The sequence below is a fragment of the Lontra canadensis genome, unplaced genomic scaffold (assembly GCF_010015895.1).
Source record: "Lontra canadensis isolate GAN:19392208 unplaced genomic scaffold, GSC_riverotter_1.0 scaffold2, whole genome shotgun sequence".
Lineage (NCBI taxonomy): Eukaryota > Metazoa > Chordata > Mammalia > Carnivora > Mustelidae > Lontra > Lontra canadensis.
In genome coordinates, this window is record NW_022630996.1 from 59992730 (window position 1) to 60015778 (window position 23049).

The 23049-nt window shown below is 40.5% G+C and overlaps 1 protein-coding gene across 6 annotated transcripts in view; it reads right to left on the bottom strand.

Moving 5' to 3' along the window:
• Positions 1–436: 436 nt before the first annotated feature.
• DYNC1I1 (dynein cytoplasmic 1 intermediate chain 1) overlaps positions 437–23049 on the bottom strand; it is a 296927-nt gene continuing 274314 nt past the window's right edge. For all 6 annotated transcript variants that reach the window (XM_032874683.1, XM_032874675.1, XM_032874700.1 and 3 more), the window contains exons 15-17: positions 22027–22167; positions 17753–17878; positions 437–1121 (exon numbers count right to left, since the gene is read on the bottom strand). In XM_032874683.1, coding sequence (XP_032730574.1) covers positions 1011–1121; positions 17753–17878; positions 22027–22167 — 378 coding nt within the window. In that variant the 3' untranslated portion in view covers positions 437–1010. The remainder of the gene's footprint in view (positions 1122–17752; positions 17879–22026; positions 22168–23049) is intronic.

A 23049-nucleotide genomic window follows, 5' to 3' on the forward strand; every position in this document is an offset into this window, starting at 1 on the left:
TCCCTCGTAAAAATAAAACTGGAGTCTTGGTTTAAGTCCAGCCAGCTGGCTGCCTCTGAGTTCATTATCAATCTTTAACATGGCCTTAACATATCTCCCCCACCCCCTTGTCAAAGCAAAATTCTAATCAGGCTTTCCCCATGCAAAGGTTTTATCCACACTGGGGCAGACCTGGCTTGGAACAATTTATTGGCAATACTGGTGTCATATTCAGGAACCACAGTTTTGTTGGACTGTGTTAACTTGAATGACAAGTATCAGTGGTCAGCTATATTTGAAATATTGTTAAAGTACCTAGAAATAATGGGCATTAAAATGCATTCCGTTCACTGCAACAAACCTCTAAAGATTTCTTGTCCTCAGTGGAACCGGCATACTGTGATTGTTATTTGGAACGTAATGTAATCTCAGCAGCAGCAGAGACAATGCAGTCCTCTCATTATGCACATGCTCTAGGATCGTTTATTTTAATGCTTTCAAATAAATATGTTCCATGCAGCACACCACAATAAATAAGGAGCAGCAATGTTCCTCTAGTAAATCCATCCATAACGTGAGTCACCATGTAAAACACTACATCTCAAGTCTTTGGCCCTGTACCGTATCATGAAGCACACCACATCTGCACCTAATCATATCTGGCTTCATATGGATTTAATAGGACTATGCCAGAAGTGCATGTAAGAACAAATTTAACCAGAGGTTTCCAGCTATTAAATACAGCTACTAAGTAGTTAAAAGGCAACAACTAAACCTGTAAAGCCTACACCCTTCCCCCCCATTTTTGAGACAGAAATATAAAGACAGAAATGCTGTGGTGAATGGCAGGTCAGTGGAAAGCGGGGTGGGATACATTTGGAGTACTTGGAGCAAAGCCGGCACGACAGAACACCCAAAATGTCACGCAACACTGATACTGAATGGACACGGAATACAAGTGGAACCGATGGCTGCAGCACTGAGTTCTAGAAGGTGAAGGTCGGGGTTGGGGTCGGGATGGTTCGCTTCCACTAGGCAGATAACTCAACGGTGCCTTCCTCCTCACTGTCAGCTCTGTTAGCGCGAATCTCCACGAGGGTCCTGGCGAAGCGGGTCCATTCGTCATTGTGGGGGACTGCAAGCTGCAAAGCAAGGGAATGGAAAATGGTGAGCAAGTGTCTCATGGGCCAGGAAGCTGTGAGGCCTGCCTGACTGTTCCTCCTGAGGCAACCGTCTCTCCGGTCTTCTTCCGGCATCAGCCCTGAAGAGGGACAACCAACGGTAAGAGAATAGTGTCCCTCTCAGAAGAAAAATCACGTGTGGCATTTGTAAAACTTTAAAAAGTTTATGTAAACCATACCCTGACAGTAGCCAGTTAAAGCACTTTCAGGAATGAAAAGTCATCCCAAGGAGACCAGAGTTAGAGCGAACCCAGCAAATACGAACTGCCCCACTGACGGGATGGAGAAGTAACTGTGGGATTGCCTTTCTCAGTCTGGGCTGTTGGTCCTTTTTCACAAGTGTGGCTAATGCACTAATATGCATGGCAAAAATCTAGTTTACATATACGAAGAAATCTTACTATGAAATAATGATTTGGCTTTTTCAGCAAGATCTTCTGTTCTAAGTCCTTTACATGTATTAACTCATTCCTCACAGCAACCCTATGGAGGGCAATATTAGTATCTCCATCTTACAGAAGAAGAAATCAAGGCACAGAAAGATGAAATCATCTTACTCAGTTTGCACAGCTAACAAGTATCAGTTCCGGTGTTCTCTAGCTCCAGGCTCTGCATCCCTAGGGATGCAGACTGATTTCGCCAGAAAGGGGGCATTCTGTAATTTCCCAAATACTATCTTCTTCTCTGCACAATTCAGTGAGGAGAAAATCAACCCCACCTGGTACAAATTACATGTATGAATTTTGTTAGCTGATTTAAAGGATAGTAATTTCTTTACATAGCATCCAAAGATGAATTGCTTAAAGATAACCATGCAAATGTTTGGAATGGAAAAGAGAATTATTTGAAGATGAGAAGCAGGATCAAGTAGAATTCTGAATGCTTTTATAGAGAATAAAATTGATTTAGACTGTAGAGTGATTTTCTTGGAGGACTGCCCTATAAGATGGGGTAACCCATCGATAGGTACCCAGAGTTACACCTATCCTATAAACATTAATAACAGTCACCTCAATAGACATTTTTGAAAGGAAGCAAAGAAACCTAAGTTTGTGATCAATTTTACAGCTAAAAAATCGCCCACTTTATATAGAGCCAAATGATTAGAACTTTAAATTTTTATTATAGGGATCACATCCTCAGATAATGTCTAAGACAACTTCTTGGAGGCTGGTACCATCAGTTGACGTATATCCTGCCATTAGTTTTCGAGTACTAAGGTTTAAACGTTTCAATAATAGAATTCTGGAAATGATCTACAGGTGGGGCAGTAAGTTCTTCTACCAGTAAGAAATGCAGTACCAGGTAAGAATTCTCCTTTGGTCATATGAATGAGTTTTTGAATGGTTAACTACTTCCCCAGTTATTGAAATGAACCTAAATTTCTCCTTAGGCAACAACGTAAGTTCAAAATAGTACTGAATGACAGTTACCCCTTTGCTCAGTCCATTTTCCCTACTTTGAGCTCTTTTCCTAGGTTCCACTATTCTTCTTTTTTCTCTTCAATTTTAGAAAATACTGCACCAGGGAAATGAGGCGTCCAAAATCAGTGCTACAAAAAAGCGAACAAAAAGCACAAGCAGCAAAGGGTTGGTATCATCTTTATATGAAAGAATAGGCCCACTATTTTTTTTCTTTTTCTCCAACTCCTGACCCAAGTCCTTCCAGAAAGGACCACAACACCAAAGCCTAGGGAGAGACAAAGCCAACCACGATAACACGATTATAACTTTTTCTCGTATGAGGTGAGAATCAAGCTGTAACTAGGCACCTCAGAATTTCACATAACGTGAAGTATTGGGTGAAAGCAGGCCTTCCTAATAACACGTTATATGGTGTGTGATACAGTGTAGCGCTCTAGGAGTCTGGCCCCTAAACCTGACACCGTATTGTTGTTGAAGGTGCACAAGTCTGAATTAACATGATGCTATAAAGTAATGCTTTATTGATAGCAACATATAGGAACTATATACTCAAACAAGAAAACAGGTAAATATGTTTTACATAGTTTCATGCAGTAGTAATGGCAAGACCTTTAAGAAAGGATACTACTAAAGATTAAGAAACATTAAGGTTTGAATGTGTGCCCAGGATGTAATTGGAGACAGAACTGAGTACCATTTATGACATTTAAAAGTTTTAAAGCTAACTTTTCAAAAATGAATTCTATTAAATTTAAATGTTTCTGATGAAGAAACAAGAATTCCCTACAGTAGATCTATCTTTTCCACGGGGATGGGAATAGTAGTACTGTAATACCAGCACCTGTCGTTGCCCTCACAAAAGAGTTCCTAGTATTCTAACATATCTTGTCCTCTTTTTGATCTGTGAAAGTTTCATTGAGGTTGGAAATATTAGAAGTTTAAAAAAAAATTCTACCAAGTATTTTCTTCTCTAGAATGTTAGTTTGCTTTTGTTCACAAACAAAACCACAATAAAAAACATTCCAGAGAAGAACACAATGAAAACACAATTGCTTCTAGAAACTTAAATTTACCTACCTCATACTATTACACTTTCTCATTTAGTTGGCTACAAAAATAACCCAAGGTGATTGTAATGTTAGATTTAGAAGGTGAACTGCACACTGCCCCATTTTTAGAATTAAGTATCACCATCAGGAAGCACTTTAAGTATAATCTTAGCTTGAATGTGTGAATGTGTATTCACAGACGGTTTCCACACCCAAACTAAAAATTTTTGGCATCTGAATTACTTGTAGGTAAGATCAAACAGGCATCCTACCAAACAAGAAGACCACTCCTTTCACTTTGTGTCTGCGGCTGTATGTGGCATCCATTTGGAGAGAACCGTCCTTCTTATCCTTGGCACTCCTGACTTTTGTCACCTGGTTCTCTCTGATTGGAGATGGCTGGAAAGGAGGCTTATGAGCATAAACTTATCTGAGACTTTCTCTAGGAGACTTTTAATCCAGTAATACCTTAATCATGAAGTAGGAAAATTCTTTGTCCATGTTCCTTAGTTAAAGAATAAGACTGCTGTCGTGTTCCTCTGACTAGCACACAAATGTATTTAGTCAGCGGGAACCAGGTACCCACTCTATGCCTGGCCCCATGCTAGGGATTAAAGGGACAGCACTGAATAATTTTGGCACATGATGACCATGAACAACAAGCAAAAATGATCATGTTTTATTGGGTCAAAATGTGTGAATACTGGCATAGATGTGTTTTTTGGTTTGTTTTGTTTTTTTAAAACTTCACCTACATTCCAAACATGAATAGCCTGAAATTGATCTTCTTGTAGTGACAAGTGCAACACTTCTCGTGTGGGTTATGTGTCAAGCAAGTAGCAGGGAAGCAAATGGCACGTTAATGCCATGGCCTCAACATCTCCTTATGTTTCTACCAAGGCAGTAAAGGCTAAATCTAGAGGAAAGTAGTTCAGGATAATTTTCTAACAACTTCCGTTTCGTGATAGGAAAAATATTCACACAAGTTTTTAATCGTGATGAGTAATTTCAATTGATTAAAAAAAAAAAAGCACTGTGAAGGAAATAGCCCATAGTGATAGCAAGGGAATACCATAAAGAAGGGCTTCTAAAACTTGTCCAGTATTGCACTGAATCAGAGTGGATCTGGAAACATTTTCTGCCTTCAGATTCATCTGCCAGAGTCCACATCCTAGGTCAGGGATGATTCAGATTTTCCCACTGCTTCGTGAACAAGGTGCACCAACAAGCCAGTTCAGCCCCCCATTAGAAGAGTTCTAATTTTTTGCTAAGTGTATAAATCATTTTTATGCCATGAGCACTCAGAGCTCTGATTCCTGAGATAATACAGTCGTGGTTCTAAGAGTGACAGCCTATTATAGATATGATATGACCCTATTTTTACAGCCAAGGGAACGAAGGACAAAGATAGTTTCTGAGGTAGCAATTTGGCCCTAAGGAGGAGGTAAAATGAAGCTCAGATTTGGACAGGAGACTTAAGTCCCGTTCTCATCCTGGTTACTGGCAATGGTTGGGCACTTAACCTCTCATTGCCTCAATTGTAAAATGGGGATGATGGTGTCTGACCCATTTATCAACAGAGATGTGAAGAGGATGAGAAAGGTAATCTAAGGGAAGAAAATACTATGAGTTCATCATGGAATAGTCATGTGTTCTTTTTCTTTAAAGTGTCACTCATGTTCCTAAAAACGATCTCTGTAAGTGGCGCACGTTATCAATTCAATAGCATTTTTGTGGTTCTGTATTTATTTTCTTAAAAAATTAATTCTGATGTTTACCACATTAGGACATTAAGGAACAAGGCACGGACCTCTTTTAACAGGTGGGGAAGAGAAGAACAGAGAGCTCAACGATTTGCTGAAGATCACATGACCCTCCCCCCACACCGAGGAACCCCAGGCTTCAGGAAATGCCAGCGTACCACCCCAGAATGCCTGGCAGGTCATGTGTTTTGAATTACCTGCTAAAAGATTCTAAAGACTGTATTTTATCTTCTAGGATTCCTGGGAGATAAAAGGTCAAAAGTAAAAAGCAAAAGTGTGCAGAAGTTGTGGAAAATTTATGAAAATTGATTTTAGTCCCCTCCTCCCTACTTCCGAGGCCACATGGACCTGCTCCCTCCCTGCCTGAATGGAAGGGAGGGGGGCCCCTAGATCCTGCCCCAGCCTGTCCCCCAAATAAGTAGTTGGCCCAACCGCCCGGTGTCCAGCCTGGGCTTCTCGTGCACTTAAAGGGAGGCAGAGATTGCAGAATGACTGCATTCTGGAGAATGGAGTCAGGGTTGACTTTTTCCACCTCCAGCATCGGCCAGAGGGCAGTTTCCTTCCCTGCTTTGCACTTATCTCCTGCGTGTACTTATGAAATTGATGTTTTAAAGTGTCTGATCATAATTTCTCCATGTGTGAGAAAGGAATTTTGAGACCCATCCCTAGGACTGCTGTAAATAGTAAACAAGCCCCCCCACCCCCGAAAAATATGATGGGCTTTTAAGCACAGTGCTTGGCCCATTATAAACCCCGTGGAAATGATGTTTTTTCTTATTTTTCCTTAATGCTTATTCCCTTCTCCTTTATTTTTGTTATTTTGGCTTTTCTTTCTTCACATTTTCTCCTTTTCACCTATATAGAGCTGCATTTTTTTTTTTTTAGAAATATTCTTTATTTTTGTTACATTTGATTTCTTGAAAACCCAATTAATTTCCTAAGTGGTCATATTTCTAATACTAGCCAAATTTCATGAGCTGGGTATGGGGGAAGGGTTCTTTCAGACCCCAAGAAAAATTCCGTCAGAGTACTTTTTATTGCTCATTAAAAAAATCAAATTTTAAGCACAATTCTTCATAAATACACAAGTACACATATATGTCGACAAATCGATGCATATTTATCTCTCAGATATGGCCAGTGCAGCGTTCCCAAGCTATTTCCTAGCTGTTTCCTTGGTAGGGCCCTTTCTGCAGTGGGAGTCCACATTTTTAGCTCAAGTCCTAAGGCTTTGTAACCGCTGAACATGCTGTTAAAAAATCAAATGACTTTTTATAACCAGGGTTAAATACACAAATATCATTCATGTGTCCCTTCTTATAAGCATTCATGTGTCCCTTCTTATAAGCACATGGCTAACAATTTTGAACAGTCCACAGTCAAGCCTCCCTCATTTGTTAGTAATTTTAAAGGGTTTATAGTGCCTAGCAGCTGATTTTAAAAAGCTGCCTTATCTGCAGTAACTCCTACCAGCTCAAAGCCGAGTTCTTTATGGTGTAACTATCTGTCTCAGGCATTGTTTATATAAAAGTAGGTTAATTAAAAAAAAAAAATCTTGGACAATTAAGACAGAAAACTATTCGGTGATTTCAGCTGGTTTCTCCAATACATTAAGCATGGCAAGGAAACAAGACTCCAGATTTCCGAGTAAGCACTCCACGGATGTGTATTTCATCAGCATCTTTGAAATCTTTTCATCAAACCGAGTCGTTAAGAAAAAGTGTGGGACGTTATGTTAGCCATGGATGCTGTACACATACAGGACAACTCACCTCCTGTACCTTACCTATTCGCCTAGGAATTAAAGTTACCTATTAAAAAGATTATCTTACGAATTACCTTTTTACTTAATATGCATTGATTTGTGTTACTGTTAATGCATTTACAGAAACCATGGAAGTGAATGTGGGTTTCCACAGAACGACTGCTAAACCCCACTAAGCCTTAAACGGTTTTTTTTAAAAAGTGCCCTTATTAATGCCCCCCCCCCCCCAGTTCAGGAGATTGTGGACTTACTGGTATACAAATACACATTTGTGTTGAGAGGAAGCTGGTATTTCTTAGGACAATTCCCTTTGCCACACACACAGATGGAAGCGAAGTGGGAGGTAGCAAGCACTGAAGCAGCCGGGGGAATGAGCAAGCTTACTCGCTCCGCATAAATACAGGCCCCGCTGTATTTAACTCGCGGGGGAGTCTAACAATGGATGAAACCACGGACCAAAATCCCAAGCCAGAGTGCAGTGTGCAGAGGGGTAAATGCACTGCAGTGTTCTACCACAGAAAGATACGCTGTGTGGTAATTTAGCATTTAGAGCCCTTCTAGGGAAGGCTGGAGGGAGGGTGGACGTCACATTAGTCTCCATGCTGTTGCATCTGCCCTTCCCAGTCAGTACAATAAAATTTCTGTGAAATTTAGCAGCATGCAGCAGTCTGATGAGATCTATTTTTGGTTAAGAAAGAAAGAACCTATTTTATTACAAAATCCTATCTAAGGGACCCATCATCTACCCGTGAAGCTGCAGATCTCTCTGCCAAAGTTCTCTTCCTAGGATCTTTAAATGAGTGGTTAACTTTTATAGCATGTTTGTTAGAACACTACTTAAAAAAAAAAAAAAATCCATTACCACCCAGTTAAGGAAAGAAAGGTAAGACATAAAATCAAAAGTAAATAGTAAAAAGATGGGTCTCTATCAATCTCAGTAAGCCAGAAACCATCGAAGGAAATAATTTATTTTAAATACTATTCCTTAGGGAAAAAAATGTTCTTCGTGTTAAAATTTAGCATTATAGGAAGCACAACAAAATTCTGGAGTTCTATCTATGGAGGGAAAAAGAAGAATCACTGCTAAAAAAAGAGTTAATTTACTAAAGCCTATGATGACCTTGTTCACATTTGTATGAAAGCCTCATCATCCTTTCTTCTTGAGGAATCTCTTAAGTGTTATTTTTTTTCTGTTATTTGGACCTATCTATTCCTCTGCCCAAAAGATGGAAAAAGTGCTAAAAACATTGGCTGATGGACAATAATGGAAAATAAACTTTGTAAACTTCTATTACCACCCTTTTTCCATAACAGAAAAGAACAGGAAAATGACAGGGGGACGACAAAGCGTGTGCTTGCTACTCAAGCTGCTCTGTCCTATTAGCTGACTAAACCCAATACCCTTTCCCCTCCTGATACTATTAACTATAGGTTTTCTAGTAAATTCCTAGCAACCACTGCATCTAAGCAGTTTTGACAAAAAAGAAAGCTTATTGCTAAACACCTTAAAAACATTTACCAAGGTAATAAAAGAAATGTCATTCCCTCCTACTGAATGTTTGGGCATAAAAGAGGTATTTTTATAGTGTAGTTCATGATTTACCATATCTATAGTGTCCAAAAAAAGCACAATGAAAAGGAAGCATTTTTCCAGTGGTTTGACAACTATTTGAATCAACTGTTAGGCTTTCATTCCTCTAGTGGCCACCTGCCCACTTTGAAAAGCGCAGGAGGGTGAGGGACTGGGATCGGGAACGGGGAAGGACGAACCTTCTTTTCCCAATATATTTTCTGTATATCCTTGTCTGTGCAAATATAGTGAAATGGATTATTTTTCCTGTCCATCAATCTGTTGCCAGCTTGGAGGCTGCACTGCGAATGCTTCACATGATTCAGCTTTCCCTTAACCTTCAACTTCCCCATGTGAGACATTGATTCCCCCAAATGCGGATGGAGCGTCTTCTCTGTGCCGGGCCAGGTCATCCTGGTCAAGCAGACATTCCGTAAGCATCTACCTTGCAAAATGTTTCTGTGGACGTAGCAGTCTAAACATTACAAAAACCTTACTGAGGAATGTGATTAACCCAAGGAGGGCTGCCAAACTAAAAAAACAAAACAAAACAACCAAAACCAGTTTTTTTCTAAGTCAGAGGATGGCTGGTTTTTAGGCGGCTAGAAGATGTTCACTTCTTACTTCTGGGTCCTAAATACTAAGCAAAACTAAAATATTCCATCTAAATGTTGAGAAACTCTAGCGTGGCTGCGAGAAGGAAGATCTCAAGGAATGGACCGCTGATGAGTTTTATCTGCCATCCTAAAAAGTGAGCGCAAAATTTCTTCAACACGGTTAAGCTCTGATATTTCCTAAATGATAAGTAATCGTGTTTTAAAATGTAGAAGATGTTCTGATAGCTGACATTCTCCGAAATTCATGCAAAACTTCTTTGAAATTAGAAAAGGATGATTCATTCACTTCCTCACTTTGCAAGTCCAACCAATATAGCATATAAATATTTACACGTCAGCACGCATAAGCAGACAAGCAATTCCGTAGCACACACACTCCTGTAAGCAACAAACAGCCCCCAGTTTCCGTACAGGCCGGCGTTAATCCGGCCTCACAGATCACTGGAGCAGTTTCATGCTCGGCTGGTCTAAGCTGTGATTTGAGGCTACTGTTCTAAGCAGTGATTTTTCAAGATAAAATTCAGCAGTTTTGAAATTCTAAAACTAAACACAATTTTGTCAGCCATAAAAATTTAACACTATAATTAATGACTGCTTCAAAATCCCAAATTGCTATTGAAGATGACAGTTTAAAATCACAGAAGAATCCTAAAGATGATTAATTATACAAACTGGTACTTGTTTCAGAAGGTTTGTATTCATAGGCCATTTATCACCAAAATGGGAATATATGAATTTCACTGAATATTGCAAATTACTATGCACGCATTAATTTGGTTTTTATAAAATTAGATATTAGGGTTTTCTTTTCATTGAATCAACTTCTCCGTAATACATAAAAGTCAGAAGTATTTTCTTATCAATCCAGGAAAAAAAAGTGGTTTGAAAAGATATTAATCCTATAAATTCATTTTTACAAACTAATGTACCTGAATAAGCACAGTATTTATATAATAATTACTTTAATTATGGTCTTTTACATACGTAATTGCCAAAATGAAAGCCACTGCTACTACATTCACTATAAGATGAGTAATTATAACGTTAATTGGAATTAATAGCATTTTTCTTTTTCTGTTTTAAATTAAGCACTTTTCCTAGAAGACATCAAGTTAATACTAAAATTACAATCCTACATTTTAACCAAATTATTTAATTTCAAATACATGTAATTTATTATGACAAGGAAATGGATTAATATATTATTTCAGAGTAGCTTATTTTAGGTAATTATATTTATTAGCACCCCAAATCTGCTCAAATAGGCCTTTGTGCTTTTGACTCCACTGCACAGTGTTGTGGCTATGGCAATAAAAATTCAGGTAAAAACTGAAAAGTCCCATTGAAAATCCCAATCCTTTGTTTTTGTGTCATCAAATGTCTAGATATTACCAACAGAACTAAGTATCTGGATGTTTGGGCACAACACAATAACTTATGCCAAAGTCTTGGCTTTTCTAAGAAGTGTTTGGCGTCGGCTAAAGAAAATAATATTGTTTATCCACTGAAGAATAAAGCCAGCACTTGCAAAGACCTTCGAGAATCTTGGGGTGATTTTAACTGCACTTGGGGAAGCTAAGCCCAGCCCCGCTCTCTGTTCCGGAGGCCACCGCAGCTTGGCCCTGCTATTGGGGTTTTCCTCAGCGGGGGCTGCTGGCCTTCCTAAAGCACAATTAAATGAAGTGATTTCACATCCAGTTCTTTCTCATTAAGGGACTCTCACTTGAACCCCCAAATCGCAGTGTAACTTTGCATTATGTTCTGCGCACCCCTTCCCCATGGAGGGGGATGACTTCTACTCAGTGCACAGACTTCTCCTGGAAAACGGATGCAGGTCCTGTTCTACTGCAAACAAGGAGGAGTTCACCAAGGCAAACGATTACTGCCTAAGTGTAATTCACTTAAAAACCAGAAACGTATTGTATTTATTTTGTGTCACTCAAATTCTTTTGAACTCCCAGCACTAACAGTTTATCAGATTCCTCTATATTGAACTGCTCTTTAAAGTGCAGGAGAGATGGCTCATCAAATCGCTTTCTTCTCTCTATCTGCTAGCTGCCTAGGAAGCTGCTGGAGGCACTCTTCAAGAGTCCTTGTACATTACAGCTGGACCGCCATTCTGAAGTGTCTGTCACCATAGGCCCTTTTCCCCGTTGGGATCCCAAATAAACTGTCATCCTGATTCTTCATTTCCACTCTAAAGTACAGTCAGGTGAACATTTAAATCATGCTTTTCCTTACTAGCAGGTAGCTGTGATCTCTCGTATTCACCTGCCTTTTTCCTTTCCAAGAATTTTTCAAGACCCTTTTAATAGAGTAACAAATGCCAACTTTACTGTATTTACTGAAATCTGTAATTAAATAACTGCTCTTCTTTTAGCCCCCAGCCAGTCGTGTGAACCAAGTGATGGGAAGTGTGGTCCCAGTTGTGGGTTACGCTGTAACGACAAACGCACGCTCTCTTAGGCCATCAGTGAATGGGACAGCAAACCAGTAGAGCTAAGGGAGCTGGGATTTAGTCGTCTCCCCAGTTTGCTTTCCAGTTGCCATTTTCTTTTCCAAGTTCTGCTGTAAGCTGAAAATGATTTTGGAATTTTATCATTTGACTACTGTAGAAATATAATCAGGGATTTGAAACTTACGTGTATTTATCACAACTGAAAACAAAATCTTCCCTGGAAGAGGTTAATGGAAAAAGAAATAACAGGAGGTGGAGGATAAACTGCTTCTTTCAAAACTGGAGCTGCAAACAGCATTCTAACTAATTCAGATAAGCAGCAAACATAGTTGTTAGGGGATATTTATGACAGCCCATCTGTGTGACAGCACCGAAGCATTAACAATAGCAACGGGCTTTCTAGAAAACACATCTGCAAGACAGACAGGTAGATAGGCTGACTATCAATCATCGGGACACGTGAATAATTCTATACTCACTGGCCCATGTGCTATTAAAATCAGCTCCATGTATATATAGAAAAGCCTGCTATTCAGTAAAGGAGCCATGGCTGTGAGTAATTCTTATTTTTAATCTTTAGAATATGTGTGTTCACACATCATTAAAAAAATCCAACAATGATTAACAGCTCTCTACGAGTGCATTCTGAAGCAGCATTCGCTCACCGTTTTCGGGTTATATTTGTGGTTAACTTATGACTTGTTATCTTATCCACGTTTCAGTTAATTGAATGGGATCGTGCGACCCCACAGCAAACAGACTGCATCCCATGGTGTGAAGAGGAAGAGCCTCAAAACTTATTCAGGAGCTGGGCTCATCTTTAACTTCACATCTTAGAAAATGTAAATGGTTCATGCAACCACTGTCTATTTTAATAACTTTGAAAGTGCACAAATAGAATAAAAATTATAGCCAAGTAATAAAAGGGGTCTTCTCTTTCATTGAATTCACGTTAACTTCCATTTATGCTAATAGGAGTTAAGCACCTGCTTCGCAAAGAAAATAGACCCCTACCTGTGAAAATAAATGTGTACACTATATTTTCCAGATACAGTGCTGAAATCAAACAACCAAAAATGTGTGCTATATAAACAAAGCATCATGTGGCCTACCTGGAAACATTGCTGTTTTATATTTTAACCTCATCAGTCACAGGCCCCAAGATAGGACTCATGCCTTTGCCATTTAAATGCAACAAAAAGGAAAAAAGGGGTTGCGGCGGCAGGTTGGGTGGGTGGGGGAATGGACATACTCAATCTGGTGATTTCAGTGAGCTCATACACAATCCTCTGTTTACCCCTTCAGAAGTTCATAATAAATTGCATCAGTAAATCTGGATTCAGGCCACTGCTCTCTGCCATCATCTTAAAAGTTATGGAGGATAATTGTACATAATAGAGGAGGGCATGATCATTGGGGGGTGGGAGGGGGGGCTGTGCTGGGACTCCCTGCGGCAGCTGCAGCCTCAGCTGGGACAGGAGATGAAGCAGACGACCGTTAACGACCAAGGACACCAGAGTCCCTTTCTGCACTGTTCTCCTGGTTGAGCGCCAGGTCTCACAGGAAGCATGTCTACCTGGACTTGAGTGGGGACATCTCCACTGACAGTTACAGAAGTCTCTTACCAGGGAGTTCTTGCTGATGGTATGCCAACTGAGTGACAGAGAAAGGCTGTCCCTCCCCACTCCAGTTATAGCAAGTATCATAGGGATCTTTCCCAAAACTCTTACACCTTTGGTTAAACTTAAGGTGTGATCAAAGCAAGGGTATGGGGAGGTGAATGACAATATCCGGTACAGTTTCAGCTCTATTTCTATGGGCCTCACGATGTGTATAACCTGCAACCACTGCTATTCCCATTCAACATTTTTTTTGCCATACTTCCTTTTTTCCTCCCTCCCTCCCTTTCTCCCTTCCTCTCTTCCTTTTCTTTTAGAGCAAGAGGTGAGGAAAGGCAGAGGGAGAAGGGGAGAGAGAGAGAATCTTAAGCAGCCTCCATTGCCCAGCGTAGAGCCTGACAACCCTGATTGATCTCAAGACCCTGATCGATCTCATGACCCTGATCGATCTCATGACCCTGAGTTCATGACCTGAGCTGAAACCAAGAGTCTGGTGCTTAACAGATGGAGCCACCCAGGTGCCGCACACATTCAACATTTTCAGATGGTCTAAGACACAAATAGTAATAAGATCACACAACATGTACTACATAGGACCACATTTCTAAAGATTTCTCCTTTTTCCCAATGGTCTAGGTCAAGGCCATCATTTCTCATTTCTGATTTGCATCTTGAGTGGGATTAAGAGCAATACTCTTGTGGCAAAATTGGCTACATAATTCTGCAGGGCCCAGTGCAAAATGAAAATGTGGGGTGCCTTGCTGAAAAAGTTCTTACCAGCTGCAAGACAGTGACAGCCGAACAATAAAGGAAACTCAGGGCTCCTCTACTCCCCGGGCCTGTGAGATGGCACAGCTGACACAACCATGAAGCCAACCTCGCTGCTGGAATAGGACCCTGGGGAGACAAGAGCTTGCTGCCCCCTCCTGTCTCCTCAAATCAACCAGGGACAAATGAATGTGGGGTCTCCTCCCGCAGACAGATGCCTATTCAATGTACTGAGGTCTCAAAGAAAATGGATCAACAAAGTATATTCTAAAAACTACCATTTACTTTCTCGTACAGATTGTATTATAAGGCTTATTTAAAACTGTTCCATCTTCTTTCCTAGAGGGTTCCATAAAGCAAGATTTTCCATCCAAAGGCCAGCATGATCCTGGTGAGGGGTTCAGTTTTAATGGGGACCAGAGGACCAATTCTGAATACAGATAATGGTAGCACAGTCTCCTGGCAATTTGATCCTCAATACCACCTTTTTTCTCTTTCTCTGTATTTTCTCCTTTTTAAATCACTTCCTGCTCAAACCCCTTCCCTCTCGTCAGCCATGCACCAGCCTTAGATTTGACCTCAAATTCTAAATGGGGCCAGCTAGCTGTGAAGGCACTCTGTCTGGCTTTCTGCAGGTGATTTGGAAGGCTGAGGAGGCACTGTTCAGAGGGCGCCCTTCTCTTGTAAGTACAGCTATGCTCTGTCAGTTCTAGGCTGGCAAGTGAAACAGCAGTAATTACAATAATGGCGGCACTTGCCCAAGAAGTGAGCTACCATCTCTCAGAAGTAGGCATCTGCTCAGCAATGCTTCCCGTTATGTACATGGAGACTACAGAGTTGGCTTTGAGAGATTTAGAATAGGTTATACAGAGGAGCAAAGACAAAAGATCCTCTCCCTTTCACCTTTCCCCAGAAATAAATAGCTAAATTTGTAAATACCTCACAAAAGTACGTAGGGGGAAAAAACCAACTATAGTTAAGATAAAATTATCTTAAGTCTGAGTTCTTCTGAGCCATAGATGGCTTTGTTTATGACGAAACCATACAGAAAGAACTGTTAAATGAAAAAACAAACAAACAAACAAACAGAACCAACAACAAAAACTGTTAAATGTATAAGCCTATCCTGATTTTTTGGCCATTCAGGGAAGGGATAGAAGATTATATAATATTACCTACTCTCAATAAAATAATTATCCTTTTTCTTCCGGGTAGTGGATTTGTAGGGATAAACAACCCTACAAATTGTTTGGCCTATTATGTGGCACAGAGATTTTTCTATAGCCTGTCTAGACTCCAGACAATAGACAAGACTGGCCTATAGCTACAGACATTTCTATAGTCTGTAATATCACTTAGAAAAGTAAGAGCAATAATACAAAACTGAAAACCAGGCTGACCTGCTACTACAATAGTAGAAATACGAGTATAACAACACTTTACAATTTAGGAACGATGATAGCAACCCAGAGAGAAGTTTTAGCAGCCACGTATCAGCCAAAGCAACTTATATATCCTTCTAAAATATGAGTCATATTCAAGTAATTCTGCCCTCAGGCTATAAAATCACTTTATTACAGAAATTCTGCATCTATGTCATATCCTGTTTTCTCATATGTTGTAACTTATATGTTACATATAGACTATATACATAATACCTGTGGTCAACAGATAGGCTTTCAAAGGGCCTTTCTTGAAACAAACCAGATTGTTAAACTATTCTACTTCTCATCCCTCTTGGACAAAACAGTGAATGCTGCATATGACCTTAAGAGAGTTAAGGGACATTATGTATAATACGAAAGGGAGGTGGAGAAAAGAGTTTAAATTTCATCTATTTTCTGCCATTTCATTTCTGAGTGTGTCTCCACATCTGTTTCTCTCCCACAATTACACTTGTTCTAAACAAAAGAGAAAGAAAAAAGAAAACTTGGGTTTTTTTTTTTTTTAATATTCCTCTTCACTAGCTTTCTAATGTTTTCGTAAATGAACTGATGAAGAGTATTTGTTGTTGCTTAGGTTTATTTTGATGGAGACGATGAAAAAGGTGCATTGACTATAAAGAATAATCATTGAAGAAAATGTTGCCTATCACTGAAGAGAATATTACACTTTCCCACGTAGTAGAAATAAACAGGCAATACTCTCGATGCAGAGGGTATCCTCTTGCCCAAAGACTCCAAACTACGTCAACAGTCACAAGACCATTTGCATCTTTGCCACTGGGGATGAATATTAACCGGGTCTGTTGCTGTCGGGATGACGCAGCTTGTAGCATCAGGAGTCATCAAGGGGTTGTCTCATGAACTAGACAACATGCAGGAAAATGCAGAGATTTTTCTATATTTTACTTAGGGCTGCACCTCCCCAAATGCAAACCTCCCATCTCTAAAGTCCTTCAGTTTCTCTTTCTGGCTGAATTCAGAGCAGCAACAACAACAATACCTCCTATTCAACACAATTAGCTCCACCGTACAGCAGTATACAACGTATCATCAAAGGTTCCAGTGTAGAACCAACCATCTGGGACGGCACAGTTACAGATCGCCGACCGAGGAGACCATGCAGAGCCCTTCTCCATGCGATCAGCTAAGCCCCTCCACCAGGCGGGCACAGAGTACTGCCTACGTCTAGGGTGTTCAACATACAAATGTGGTATATTCTCCCCCCTGGAATGCAAATTCTAGATTCATATTACGCCAGAACAGCATTACACAATGCTCGTGTTTTGTTTTGCTTGAAAGTTCAATATTTTCTTTGTCTTTAAGGAAAAAAAAATTCTTTAACCTCATTGCAGATGAAGGTTTTTGTCAACACTTTCCCCCGTAGTAAAAATAAACAGATATGTCTGAGTACAATTAATTGGTAATGTAATATTAAAAGCAGTATAAAAATTTAAAGAGATTTATCTGAAATAAAAACTACAGATTTTTTTCCCCCTTTGATAGGTGCCACGATCTTTAGGAATACTTCATCTATGTAATAAGATATACCAGAGCTATATATTCCATATAATAACTTTGAATATCATAAAAATGGTACCAAATTCTGGTTCTCCTCAGCCACTTCAGTACACAGGTGGTGGAAGCCAGCCATAGCCTTAGCCTCTTTAATTGGCTACATGTTAACGGAAGAGTGACGGTATACATTTTAACCCAACATCATGAAAACCTCTGTTTGTTTAACAAGTTCAGAATCCAATGCTAGCCTGATGAGTGTGACAAATTCATTTCATTCTCATGAAATTATTAGGAAGTGCCATGCCTCCTCACAAGATAGCTGGCAATTCGACAGCCCTCTGAAAGAGCCTGAATCATTAACTAAAGTGTCCTGTGTGTGGAGACAGAAGACCAAATTAGGCCCTAAGGAAGTCTTACCAAACTCCCACTGAAGTCAACGGCGATTTGCAAACACACTAAAGCGGGCTTTCATGGCCCACAGGTCCCGTCAGTAATTTCACTAGGTCTTTAAGCTAGACACACAGGAGAAAAACAAAAACCCAAAAACACACACATGCACAACCCAAACACCCAAACCCACAAAGGAAAAATACGTGTACCTCTCCAACGTCGTAGATCCAAATACGGCCTTCTGAGTCTCCAACAGCAACTTCTTTGCCACCTTGAGCCCAGCGCACCCGGTTCAGGGCGGAAGCCCCCTCAATGGCCACACTTGCTGTTGGAACCTGCCAACAGCAACAAAGAATCTGAGTGAGAATTTAGATGTACAAGTTTACAATGATACGTTTAACTGGGTGAGTCACCGCTGCCTTCATGTGCGTGAAGTAATATGCATCCCTTGCACAGGGGTAAAAAAGGATTCATTGTTCTTAAATCATATGCTCCACTGAATGAAGGGGTAGAGAGGAGACACTTTAACAAAAAAAAAAAAAAAAAAAAGGAAAGAAAGAAAGAAAGAAAGAAAGGAAGGAAGGAAGGAAGGAAAAGAAAAGCAAAGCAGGAGAGTCTTTTCCACAGTCAATGGGCAGTGAGTGACAAATATTTCTCCGGATTACGCAGGGTGTACATCCAACATACAAACACAGCAGCTAAATACTATACTTCTTGATCAGGTCATGATTTATGGATCGATGGAGAGAGAGATTTCAGGATTTACCAAGATTAAAGATACTGTAAAAGGCAGAAAGGGGGGCTTACGGTGGAACCAAGTTCATATTAATGTGTGTCTTCAGGGAAAAAAATCTGTATTGATCCCTCAAAACCTCATCGGGGAGGGGATGATCAGAAGAAGAAGAAAAAATGCCGGTGGCAGAACTTCAAAAGCTTGAATTTTCCTCTTTCTTTTTTCTTTTCTTTTCTTTTTCCAGTTTTCCTCCTTTCCCGTCAGTACCAGGGTAGACCAAGCACTCAAGAACTTTGGAAATGCCCCCGAGGGGATATCCTGAGAGACTGCAACATCTTTTTGTAGAAGAAATCTCCCATCTCCTCCAGTCAACACTGAAGTCTGCCAATGTGGGCAATCACTAGCACACTTTTTATTAAAAGGACCCAGAGGTGCTTAAATGGAACCTGCAGAATTGGATACAAGAACCCTTGTTATTGGAGAAAGATGTTCGTGGGTCTCCCCCTCTTCTATCAACAGTTGTGTAAACTCCGGTCTTGAAGTTTATATATCTGAGGTTTATAACTGATAGATCAGATCTCTGAGCCTTCTACAAAAATGTTGACTCGGAAGTGACAACAGGCCGTTAAAAAAGGAAAGTGTAAATCTTGAAACCAAAAGAAAAAAGATACAATGAGAAAAGTACCCTTGAGATCATCTCACACCACTGCTGAAGCCCTGGGTCTACTACACAGGTCGTTTTGGGGTGGAGACCGTGGCTTCGTTCTCTCTCGGCATTCCGTGAGTCGGGGAATTGAAACCATCTGTTTACGGGAGGTTATTGACCCAATACCTATCTTTAAAATAGCAATAAAAACTCCATCATATGTAAGAATCTATGTTTAAACTTAATCTCGAAATCAATAAAAATTCTTTTACCTGCTTAAATCACTGTGTGTCAGTTGTGAGCAAAAATGTAAAACAAAGTGCCCAACTCATTTTTTTTTTTTTTAAATACACAATTTCAACAATGAAGGTACCTGCTGTGCAGGCTGGAGCTTGAATTTTTAACCAAACCTTTCAAAGGCCAAAACAATGTGAATTTAGATGGGCCATAATTCTGTCAATATGCTTTATTATTAGGGTACTCCTCAGAAAACAAATCAGAGATTCAGCTCTACAGTTTTCAGACTTTTTAACACCATCACTTAGGGAGACTGTGCAGGATCACACTTTACCTAACTCTGTTCGATATCAGATTTTATCAATGAATAATCTCAAAGATTGAATAAAAATGTTGAATCTTAATAGGAATATGTTAAAAAGCTAATCACTCAAAACAACCTGACTTCTGATACACTTTAAATTGTGCCTAATGCACGTTAAAGAATTTTATTTATTGAGAAGTCGTATAGCTAACCAGGACAATTAATATTTTAACCTTTTAAAAATATCTTTTCAAACATAAATGATAAAAAAATGACTATCACAGGCTATATAATAAGTGGTAAAAATTATCAAATGCTAAAGGAAATGATAAAATATATTTTATTAGTTTGACCCATAATGACCTTTAAAAGTTGGTGAATCTTTAGTGAAAAGAATCCATCTATTGAATCTAACTTCTGTACTTTGGTTTCTCAGTTATTTTCACACTTTTTTAAGGCTCAGTCATTTTAATTGCAAAGACAAGGATATATACAGCATCAAGTACAGCATAGTGTGGAGGTCAGTGACCTTGCGGTAGGTGAATATGAATTCTCCTGGCATAGGAGCAATTGGGATGATGTGGTCGAAAGGTACAGTAATTTCAACAACAGCGAGTCACACTGGGAATTCAGATTCTCTCTCTTTGTTTTTTACATGAATCTAAATCCTAATCTGACAACTGTTTGAGAAATCTTTTTTAACTTGATCGAAGGCAAAAATGATCTGAGAGTTAAAAAAAAATGTTCAGTTCATTACTGGATTTGAATCAGATTCGATATATTGACTATTAATTCTGAAAGCAGAATTATGTTTTCATAAGCAGTTTGCATGCCCTGTAATGATTTTTAAAAAAAGTTTAACTATAAAACTCTTAATGTGGTTGTGTCTTGACACCTAGAGCAAGAGAGGAGAAAAATTACATTTGGCAATGTTGACACATTGATTTCATTTTGCCTAAAAAGTAGGCTAAAAACGAAGCCATACTATTTACATAGGAATTATGAAGGAGTGTGTAGAACACTCAGACCACAGCATCCCAGTGGGGTATCACCGAAACATCACTTCTACCAGATCTCATTTCTGATACGGGGGGAGGCAGTGTCCCCTAAGCCTACCTGGAAAACATGTGTTTTTTGGTTGCTTTAAGTCAATGAGTTTATTCCAGCAGGTAGAAGCAATATGATTTTAATCAACAGTGATGAAAGACTTTGGGAAACCATCACAATGTTGAATAATATTGCATCTTTCTATGAAAAGCAATAATGTTATGAACATTCAACATCCAAAATGATGAGCAGTGCACGTATTTATGCCTTTTGATCATTTTCAAAGATGCTTCACTACCTAACTCTTGCCTTTGTCACATAGTTCTTGTAGCCAAAAGAAAACACAGACTTAAACTGAAATATTTTCAAAAGATAACTATTTGGCAGTGGTCATGGGTGTATATAATTTTGCGAGATACAATGGCTCAATAATGACACCTGAGGGATATTTCCCTGTCTGCTCCCACAAAAAATACTAGGGGAGCCGCCTCCTCCTCATATCCTCCAGCTGTAGGCTTCCTAATTAAAAAGGCTGAGTTGCTTCCTGCTCAAAACACTTCAAAAGACCTTTCTCTTGCTCCCCTTACCTGTCCCTTCTTATTTATGGAGAGCCGCCCTGAATCAGAAACCAGGAAGAGATGAAGAGACCATTTTATTTTATTAAATTGAAGGACATTTAATATTCATGTTAAAAAAAAAAAAAGATACCACAAAAAGCCCCAAGTAGCTGAATTAGCACCTCAGTAATTTTAAGGGTTTGAGAAAAAGGGAAAATGCACATAGCATAATTTTTTAAAACATAGATACATATATAGCATAATTTTTTAAATGAGTATTTCCTTATTGTTAATTCCCTTTTTTAAAAAAATGGGGCCATTTTTCACTTGTGAAGTACTCTAAATGTGACATGTTGAAAGCCTACCTTTTTTTTTTTTTTTAAAACACCGAGTTTACCTGACCTGTTCAGAGTTACAAACTACTGTGAAAGTCCGCCTGTAAGTTCAATATTTTAGGCAAGGATTATTTACCTTGTAAAAATCAAGTGGAGGGTAGACTAAACGTAGCCAACAGAATCATCTTTTATGGATTTAAAGTAGAAAGTGTGCGAATGGTAAACACTGACAACCCTTTTTAAAAACTCAATCTCAAGTCAGGGTCCACAAAAGCTGACTTTTCCAAGTGCCTGCCAGTAGGGTTATTTCAGCACCGCTCAGACATGTGCCTGTGTGTCCTTTCCCCCAGGGAAAGGCAGGAACGCACATCATTTTGCTCTTTGCAAAGGGTCGTCAATTGTCCAGGATCTGCCTGGGGTTGGGGATGGAGTGAGATGAAATGATTTTTGGCGGGTGCATCTGCCAATTCCCTTCAGAGCAGTCGAGAGTGGGGGTCGGCAGCCCAGCTGCCATTGGAGGGTCATCCAAAACAAGGCCGCGCAGGACAGAGAGGGAGAGACGGAGAGAGGCCGGCTGCGCCCTCCTCCCAGCCCTCCCGCCCGGGCGCCTGCGCCGCCGCTCACCTCGGTGTCATTGTTGAGGTTCCAGAGGTCCAGGCGCCCCATTCCGTCCACGCAGGCAAAGAGCGCGGGATGCACGGGGGACCACATGACATCGTACACATAGTCTGCATTGTCTTCAAAGGAGTAGAGCGGCTTGTTGTGCTGTAAAGGAAAGAGACCGTGAAGACTCGGTGGCGCTGCCGCCGCCTCGGGCTGTCTAGCGAGCCTAATTAAAAACTTTGCACATTCACCAAGTGTCATAAAACTGCCCGAGATGAAAGTCCTCGAAAAGGTGAACCGCAGCTTTAATGTGACTAGAACTGTCCAGTGGCATAAATAAATACTGGGGGCCGGGGGGGGGGGGGGGGGGGGGGGGGGGGGGGGGGGGGGGGGGGGGGGAGGCGGGGTCTCTTAAGGGGCTGGGGCTCCGGACCTGCGGGGGAGGCGGTCTCAGACACAGGCGGGCGAGCCATTCCGTGCAGGTGGACGCGGCTGCCCATTAGCTCGGGATTCTCGCCAGGTCACGCTCTGCGAGTCGCGCGGTGCCCGGACCCCACCGCCGTCCGCCTGCGAGGCTCAGACCCGCGGGAACGCTCTGGAAGCCCAGGCAGGCCCGGGCCGCCCAGGACCTTCCGCACGGAAGGCAACGCCTGCCACCTCGTGGTCTTTTTCTGGAACTGCAAGTCGGCTCCCAGGCCTACCCGGGGCTAGATTCATACTTGAATGGTTCCTTTGCGGCGGGAAGGGGAACACATGTTTTGAGGGGATTTGTAGCTCTTCTGGGAGGTTAAAAATCTCGGGGTTCTAAGACCCTAGTTTCTCCGTGAACTCAGGTGGACTGGTGTGGCTCAACCGAGAAACCCCTGAACCTTTACCGAAGATGAACCACATTTTCTAGATTACCCAGTATTTCCAGCAGCCCTGAAATTGGTGTTTGGGGGGAATGCATTAGCACACCCCCACTGCATACAAATGCTTCCACTCCAGGGGGATACAATAAATTAAAATGGCACTCTTGATTTCCAGTGAATATTGTCACATCAA